The 9106-nt window shown below is 43.0% G+C and overlaps 1 protein-coding gene across 3 annotated transcripts; it reads left to right on the forward strand.

The window, feature by feature from the left end:
• Window positions 1-6039: 6039 nt before the first annotated feature.
• On the forward strand, window positions 6040-9106 carry LOC126985534 (zinc finger matrin-type protein 5-like). Of its 3 annotated transcripts, none has more exons than XM_050840577.1 (5): window positions 6040-6173; window positions 7159-7287; window positions 7465-7655; window positions 8000-8137; window positions 8546-9106. In XM_050840577.1, exons 3-5 carry the CDS (start codon window positions 7529-7531, stop codon window positions 8863-8865), a joined length of 585 nt encoding a protein of 194 aa, XP_050696534.1. In that variant the 5' UTR covers window positions 6040-6173; window positions 7159-7287; window positions 7465-7528; the 3' UTR covers window positions 8866-9106. The 3 variants fall into 3 exon arrangements, with proteins under 3 accessions (XP_050696534.1, XP_050696536.1, XP_050696535.1); XM_050840579.1 differs by having other exon boundaries at window positions 6099-6202; XM_050840578.1 differs by lacking the exon at window positions 6040-6173 and adding an exon at window positions 6219-6239.

The raw sequence follows: 9106 nt of genomic DNA on the forward strand, positions 1-9106 counted from the left end.
AGAAGACTCCAAAACGTTGCATTTCTACTCTAGTTGATATTAAGTTGAAGGAAGTGACGGTCGAGCTTATTTTTGAAGGAGTCAATCGTGTTACACTGGACCACTGATGATGGGAGCTTATTCCATTCTCGCACTACAACGTTGGTGAAGAAAAATTTGGTGCAGTCTGAATTTACTTGTCTACATCTGAGTTTTACGCCATTGTTCCTCGTGCGCAAAGTGTCATCGATCATAAACAATGTTGATCTGTCTACATTCGTGAAACCATTAAGTATTTTAAAACATTCGATCAGTTTTCCTCGGAGGCGACGTTTCTCAAGAGAGAACATGTTAAGGGTAGAAAGCCTTTCTTCGTAGGATTTGTTGCGCAAGGAAGGGATAATTTTCGTTGCCCGACGCTGAACACCTTCTAATTTAGCAATATCCTTTGCATGGTGAGGAGACCAAAACTGTACCGCATATTCCAAGTGGGGTCTGACTAAACTGTTGTAGAGCGAGTATTACATCTTTATTCTTAAATAAAAGTTTCTTTTAATGAAGCCCAACATTCTGTTCGCTTTATTTGCTGCATCGATGCATTGCTGTGAGAATTTGAGGTTTGACGCGATTTTGACCCCAAGTCCTTGACGCATTGAACGCTTTTGAGTTTAACGCCGCGCATTTCGTAATCAAACTTTTATTCCTCGTTCCAACTTGAAGGACCTGGCACTTGTCTACGTTAAAGGGCATCTCCCATCTATCCGACCAAGCTGAAATTTTGTGCAAATCCTCTTGGAGGCTTTGCCTGTCTTCGTCAGTGAGAACCGAGTTACCAATCTTTGTGTCGTCTGCAAATTTACTAATGCGGTTATTGAGTCCAACATCCACGTCGTTGATGTAAATAATGAAGAGCACTGGGCCAAGAACCGAGCCCTGAGGACGCCACTAGTGACAGGCGCCCACTCTGAGTTAAATCCGTCAATCACTACTCTTTGTTGTCTGTTGCTCAACCAATTCGCGATCCATTGGTTTACCTGACCGTCAATACCTATTTGTTTTAATTTGTAAAGTAATTTATGATGCGGGACTTTATCAAACGCTTTCTGAAATCAAGATAGACTACGTCCAGTGATTTGGTTACGTCATAAACAGTGAAGAGGTCGTTATAAAGGTTAATAGATTTGATAGGCAGGATCTTTTGTTTCGGAAGCCATGTTGTGAGTCCCCAATTAATGAGTGGCTTTCAAGGTAACTCACAATTTTGTCTCTAATTATGCCCTCAAGTAGCTTACCTACAACCGAAGTTAGACTAATGGGCCTGTAATTACCAGGTATCTTTTTGTCTCCTTTCTTAAAAATCGGTGTCACGTTAGCCTTTTTCCAATCTGAAGGGACAATGCCTTGTCGCAAGGACATTATTGAATACGGTTGTGAGGGAGGAGAGTATTTCGCTCTTTGTTTCTTTCAGCAGAGTTGGATATACTTTATCAGGTCCAGGACTTTTATTTGTTTTAAGTGATTTGAGGGCTTTAAGGACTTCATCGGGTTTTATTTCAAAGTTAGACAATGCATGCTCGGGATTTACATTAGTACTGGTGTTGGTGGTGGTGGTGGGAGGACTGTTATTATTAAACACCGAGGAAAAGTAATTATTTAATAGGTTTGCAACGTGTTGGCTGTCAGTCACTAGTGCACCGTCGCTGTTTATTAAAGGTCCAATTCCACTTCTGATCGCCTTTCTGTTGTTTATGTAACTGAAGAAGGATTTCGGATTATTTTACAGTTGGCTGCAATATTTTCTTCATATCTACGCTTTGCCTGATGCACTAATCTTTTACTCGTCGCCTTGCATCATTGTAAAGTCTAATGTTTTCGGGCGTGCTTTGGTCTTTCTTTAACCTGTAAGACAATTTTCTCTCCTTGACTGAGTGTTTAATTTCGCTATTAAACCAAGGTGGACTTTTATTAGTGTTAATTCGCTTCTCGCACAAGGGGACAAATATGTCCTGCTGAGTGAGTAAGTGATTTTTAAAGTTTAGCCAGGCGTCCTCTGCATTGCCGTCATCTGATAGTTGCATATCTATTAGTTTTCGTCGGATTTCTACGAAGTTGGCTCTTTTGAAATTGGGCACCTTAACTTTATTTTCAGTCACCGATGTTTGAGCTCTAATGTCAACGCGCACTAGTTTATGATCGCAGGAACCGAGGTGTTCTCCTACCGTGACATTACTGACTAGGTTATCTTGGGTCGCTATAACAAGGTCAAGTATGTTATTTTGTCGAGTTGGTTCAGAAACCGTTTGGCTTAGATAATTTTCCTCTAGAAATTCGATCATTCTATGGGACTCACCTTCTGTACCCGACAGTGTCGCCCAGTCGATATGGGGGAGGTTAAAGTCTCCTAGTATCAGTGAGTCGCTGTTATTAAGTGACTGCCTTAAGACGCTGTACATTTCAAGATCGCCATCAAGTGATTGCCCCGGAGGCCTGTAAGTGACAGATATATTTAAATTGACTTTTGCAATGTTTACTCGCACGCACAAATGTTCAACGTTACTGTTTCTTGGTGTTTTGTCAGTAGGTTGCAAGTAGCTTTTGACAAAAGGGCGACACCACCCCTCTACGGTTTACACGATCATTGTTGAAGAATCTGTAGCCATCTATGTTATATTCGGAACTTAAATCAATATTAGTGGTGTCGATAAATGTTTCGGTTATAGCAATTACGTCAAAGTTTTCTGTCAGAGCAAGACATCGCAGTTCATCAAATTTGTTTCTTAGGCTACGCGCATTGAAACTAAGGACTCTTAGGTTATCTTGAAGCTTGGTAATAGAGTTACTGGAGGGTTCAATGTTACGAGTCTGTTGCGGTGTGAGGTGTCTATTTACACGGGCGGGATGGAAGGACGTGGCTGAGAGTCGTGTTTTGTTGTTCGGGCGTTACGTACGGCGGTGTTTAGGAGCCGTCCAAATCTGGCTGCCCCGATGGGGGACAGGTGTATGCCGTCCCTTTGGAAAAGTCTACTCTGGCCGTAGAAATCGTTCCAGGCGTTAAAGAATTCGACGTCAAGCTCTCCGCAGAGAGTCTGCAGGCGATTGTTGAGGCTGAAGGCCTTACTGTAGAAGTCGCCCTCATCCCATGTCCGTGGTAGAATTCCTGAAATCAAAATATTAGGGGATTTAGTCTTATACTGCTGGATGAGCCTACGGTACTTGTCCAGCAGTTCCTCAGACCGGGTCGTGGTGACGTCGTTTGTACCTGTGTGGAGAACAAAGAGTGAGTCATTAGAGGCCACAGCGGAGACCTCGTCCAGGGCAGCTGTGATGTCGTCAACACCAGCTCCAGGATAACAGTAGTTACGCCTACGACGGGGGACTCTGCCACAGAATTCAACCACCTGATGGCGAATCATAGAGTCACCGACCAAGAAGGTGCTCTGTTCCTCGTCCTCCTCCTCCAGTATGGCAAATCTGTTGTAGCAATGAGTAGGATAAATGGCTCTAGGGGCGGGTCTGGCTCCTCCTCTCACGGGGGTGAAGCATTCAGCGAGAGAGAGAGAGAGAGAGAGAGAGAGAGAGAGAGAGAGAGAGAGAGAGAGAGAGAGAGAGAGAGAGAGAGAGAGAGAGAGAGAGAGAGTATTAAATTGCACTATGTAAGATGTAAAAATAAATAAAGAGAGAGAGAGAGAGAGAGAGAGAGAGAGAGAGAGAGAGAGAGAGAGAGAGAGAGAGAGAGAGAGAGAGAGAGAGAGAGAGAGAGAGAGAGAGAGAGAGAGAGAGAGAGAGAGAGAGAGAGAGAGAAGAAAACCATATCATAACAGAATATGAGAATACAAAAATAAGGAAAGGCTTCAGACAATCAAGAAACACACACGCACACACACATACACACACACATACAAAAAAAAGAAAAAAAATACAAAACATCTGAATCAACAAATAAATAACCAGAAACAGCCATAGGGTAACAGTAACATAATAAGAGTAATAGAGTAAGGGTAACAGAGGATTGGAAACAGAGTAATGCAATGCCCAAATACGGCTATGGCCAAGGCTCTTCGACAGTAACGTTTGACTACTAGTACCGCAAAAACCATATAAGGAAAGGAACTCCTGGAATCGACCGGCCGGCGCGGAAAGACGACGAACGTTCATGACAAATATACGTTCTCTCTCTCTCTCTCTCTCTCTCTCTCTCTCTCTCTCCATTTATCAGAGCATTGCACCATCATGAGGAAGTCAGAAAAAAGCGTTGTAACCATCATCGTATAGCGTGACACCCCACAACCCACCCACCCACATATCGTACTGTTATATGTATTAGTATTAGTGTTACCGTTGTAGTAGTAATAGTAGTAGTAGTAGTAGTAGTAGTAATAGTAGTAGTAGTAGTAGTAGTAGTAGTAGTAGTAGTAGTAATAGTAGTAGTAGTAATTTGGCTGTTACCATTACTATTGATGTTATTGTGATTGTTGTCACCCCCGCCATACAATGCATATTTTTTTTTAAATATATATTAGCAGCGCCACACTTCCGGTCGCCCTGTTCAACCTTGGTGCGGTGTTCGGTTAGTCACCGGCTCATGAAAAAAAGGAGGAAAAAAAGTCACTTACTGCATGAGTTTGAGGGTCATTGTGCAACTTTGTCGGAAAACATTTGGTTGCATAGAAGTAGACTCGTTAATGCAACTGTCTGTCTGTATACTATCTGTCTGTCTGTCTGTCTGTCTGTACCTATCTGTCTGTCTGTCTGTACCTATATGTCTGTCTGCCTGTCTGTATCTATCTGTCTGTCTGTTTGTCTGTACCTATCTGTCTGTCTGCCTGTCTGTACCTATCTGTCTGGCCATCTGTATACCTATCTGTCTGTCTGTCTGTCTACTTATGTATATTTTATGTTATGTAGGTATGAATGTATGTATCTATTAATGTCTGTCTCTCAGTCTGTCTGCCAATGTACGTGTGTGTATTTGTATGTATGTTTGTATGTGTATGTATTAATGCGATACGGGTGAGGGTCACATACTAAAAGATCTTGTGGGTAAGTCGATCCCTATCTGCCAAAAACCAGGCAAGATATCCAACAGGTCCACAAAAACAAATATATAATCTAAGGAAAGGAAACATATCGATATTATTTATGTTGTAATCAAAATCTGGGTGAAAACGTTGTAGATAAATTATGCGAGTGACCTCTGTGTTCATCTCCGTCACATTTGCCCTTGGACGCTATATATGGTGGAAGGAACCCATTAATATTACACCGAAACTAGTGTGCCATCAGGTTATCACAGTTTACGTTCCCCTGGTTTCCCTAGGTATCCATTTATTGACCAACAGCCAGAATGGAAGGATAACAGGCTATATAGGAAATGCAGGCTCGCTGATTTCCTGGGCCGGCTAGGGACGCTATTTACAGCTCCACGGCTCATGTATTGAATAAGTCGCCTCACTTCACGAATCCCATATCCATGAACAAGAATACATAGAAAATACGAAAGCCGTATCGGAGAATATGACGAAAATTTTATCTCTGCTGAAAAAATATCTGAAATAACAGGGAACATCGATCGGTTGATATACTTAAGGTCTAAATAAATGCCCTTTCTTTAGATCTTGGGTTGATGTATAAAGAAGGTCCCGTATCTCTTAAGAAAAATCGGGCAAGTGGCTTATTAAATTCAGTTATAGCATTAAGATTTTACGGAGAATAAAGAGAAAAAGAATTAAAAATAACACAAATCCGCGGCGTTACTATTATTGATCCGTGCACCGAGAACCTTCGAGTTACTACAGATATTAAGAAATTCCCGCATTTACGTGGGAGATCTACTTAAACGAGGCACAAAAGCCAGGTATCGTTAAACATAGCAAGATTCAACTTAAAATAACACGAAGAGACCCTAAGACTAATAGGAATATCGGTCGTACTATAAGGCAACTATTGGTATTTAAAGGAATTATCGTATTTTCGAGCCAAGACCAACCCAAAACAAGTAAAAAAATCAATTACTAATCAAATAATCATGATATAACGAAGAAATAACACGAAAATAACCCCAAATAACCAGTAATACCCAACGTGACTATTGTTGTTCCGCGCACCGAGACGTGGCAGGCGGCGGGTCGTTGTTGACATCAGGGGGAGAAGTGTTGCGGCGCCTCGTGTTGCTGAGACTGATTAGAGGCTGACAGGTGAGCCACGGGGGTAACGAGGCTGACAAGTGAGCCACGGGGGTAACGAGGCTGACAGGTGACCAGGTGAGGGAGTGTGTTGGGTGCTGGCCGGGGAGTGTTCGTATATCCAGGTGTGTGGTGTGGGATTTACCTGTCAACCTCACCGGGCCTGGGAACACAAATGGCCTTTTTATCTCGTTACTAACTCATCTAAGTCGTGCCCATCACCTTCCTAACATTACCATTCTCAAGCCATCTCCACGACATTATATACTTTGCCCAGCCATCCCCACCACCCTCCTACCCATCTCCATCTCCTTCCTAACTTACATGTTTACTTACTTAGAAAAAAAAAAAATGCAACGGAATGCGGAAGTTAACAGTCAGAGGGAGACACACTTAGTTACTTGCAATACTTATACCTACTTTTGTGATCCTGTGTACATTCCATACTTAACCTTCTGGCATTACAATACATGAGCTGTCTCCACCGCCTTCCTAAACCTATTATCTTGCTGGGACAAACTGCTGTGAGACTGCTTCACCACAGACACAAAATTGTTGCAAAGCCATCCCAGTGCAGTTGCTAAGATTTGCGGTGGTCGGCAAACCTTTGACAAACTGGAACTTAAAATTTGTTTGAAAATTTTTGGGGTACGGTAAGTCATAAATGCAGGTCACACCTAAGTAGTCCCAATATGGTTGCAAACTGATTGTATGACATTCGTATGATGAACTTCACCACAAAAGCGTGCGACATCTGTGCGATGGCCACAAGTCGCATTTTAGTTTGCCACTCGCACAAACTTCACACGAAGGCAACTATTTAGTGACTATCATTGTGACAGTTGTCATTTATTTTTGGTAAGCTGCATGCAAACTTTCTTTAGGTGATTGTGATGAACTCACAGCCACCTTAGTCGCTGAGAAATTTGCAGCTCAGGAGATGTTAGTGTAACCCCCCAAGCCACCACTATGCTTAACTCCTGCCTAATATTCCCAGGATGATCTCCGACGTGCAGCTGGCGGTGTTCGTCAACATCCTGGGCGTGACGCTGTTCCTGATGGTGGTGCTGTACCATTACATTGCTGCCAACAACCCCAGGAGCCACTAGCTGAGAGAGGACGCCAGGTGAGGTTGAAGCGCTACGTAATGACTGCAGCCTTTTTTTTTCTTTTTCCTTCCTCTCTCAAATAGGGGAAGGGTGGAAGGGTATCTTAAAGGTAAATATTAGTAAAGAAAATAAAGCACTGACCTGATGAATATAATGCCAAGCTTTTTCATATTGACTCCCCTTTTCTCCCTCAGGTGGGTAGCGGTCGGGGGCAGGGAGGCAGAAGACCAAGCAACAGCACCAGTAACAGCCGCCGCCATGGTGAAGCGTTACTACTGTGACTTCTGCGACCGCGCTTACCCCTACAGCGTCGACGCGTTCAGGAAGCACCGCAACGGCCACCAACACCAGAAGCTGCGCCGCGCACACTATGACCAATTTAAAAGTATGTTCTTCGTGTCTTGATCTTGCCTCTTCTTGTTGCATATGTATGGTAGCTCTTGAAGAATAAGTAGAAAGTATCCAGTAAAGTAAAGTTCGATTATGGAGTGATTACCTGAAAGTAGAAAAGAAAGAAAATGTTGTTGAATCAGAAAATAAAAGAAAGCAAGAGTATGATAGTGTAGTGGGTAGCTAAGTGTGATGAGTTGAGACTGTGAATGTGAGAACCCAACATCTTAACACTTTTCTCCCTTTTTTAAACATTACCCTCCCTCCCTCCCTTATCAGTAGCTCCTCTACTATCTCCACCTCCCTTCCCAAGCTCACAAAACCTTTCTCTCTCATCAGGTGCACGGGAGAGATTGGAGGACGAGACTAAAAGGGAAAAGTGTCGCCGTTTTTTCTCTGGGCAGACGTGTTCCTTCGGAGATACTTGTGTGTTCTCCCACCTCACCCAGGCCGGCTCCCAGGAACTCCAGCAGCAAGGTGTGTGGTGTGTGTGTGCATGTATATGTTTGTTTTCCTTTTTTTTTCTGTGTGTGTGTGTGTGTATGTGTGAGAGGAAAAAAAAAGTTGGTGGTTACAAGGATGAAAGAGATTTGGGTTACATTGCAAAGTTCTGTTAATGTGGAGCAGAAAATCATTATATTCACGTTACATTTTAAGCTGTCGTACAATAAAAAAAAAGCTGGTGGTTGCAAGAATTAGACAGATTAAGGTTCCACTCCAAAATTTTGTTAGTATGAAGTAGAAATTCATTATAGTACTTGTGTTAATGTTACGCTGCTGTATATAGACATCACTCTGATACTAAGCCTTCAGTATATCAACCAGAATGTAGATTAAAATACACATTAACCAGGACAGTACAATAAAACCTGCTTCCATCACCAGCCTGGGAGGAGGAGGAAGAGGAGAGAAGGATGCAGCTCCCCACGCCAATTCGAGAGGGACGAGAAGTGTCCGTCGAGGCTTGGCTCAAACAGAGGGACACCCTACCTATCATGCCCTCCCTTGTACCTGACACCCTGCCTGGCCCCTCCTCCACCACCCGGGACCCTGCTTCACACTTAACCGCTGGCCCTGTCCTCATGTCCACCTCCTCCTCATCCCTGCTTTCCTCCCTGCCCAGTCTTCCCCAATCCCTTCCTCCTTCCCTCTTTCCGCCCACCATGGAATCGCTGTTGGGGGTTGAGTTTGCTAAGTGGGGGTGAAGTTTTTTTTTTTCTTTGTCGTAAGTTTTCATTCCATTCATTGTGTTACGACTAGACAGAGAAGTGAAGGTTAAGTTTCTATGGGAGCTGAGGTCATAAACACAAATAATATAAATGGTTTTGGTTCATTATGGGCAGCGTTTTCCATTTGTTGTTTTTGTTACTATTTGAACAGTGAGAGAGAGAGAGAGAGAGGGGTATGTATTGATGATTTACATATGAATAAAAAAAGAAATGTTAA

This window comes from Eriocheir sinensis, chromosome 59, assembly GCF_024679095.1.
Source record: "Eriocheir sinensis breed Jianghai 21 chromosome 59, ASM2467909v1, whole genome shotgun sequence".
Taxonomy (NCBI): Eukaryota; Metazoa; Arthropoda; class Malacostraca; order Decapoda; family Varunidae; genus Eriocheir; species Eriocheir sinensis.

Bases quoted from the DNA above. Each gene is read 5' to 3' on its own strand.
- LOC126985534 (XM_050840577.1), top strand. From the start codon at position 7,529: ATGGTGAAGCGTTACTACTGTGACTTCTGCGACCGCGCTTACCCCTAC. The intron at 7,656-7,999 runs GTATGTTCTTCG...CTCTCTCATCAG, and splicing joins ACACTATGACCAATTTAAAA to GTGCACGGGAGAGATTGGAG. The intron at 8,138-8,545 runs GTGTGTGGTGTG...TTCCATCACCAG, and splicing joins CCAGGAACTCCAGCAGCAAG to CCTGGGAGGAGGAGGAAGAG.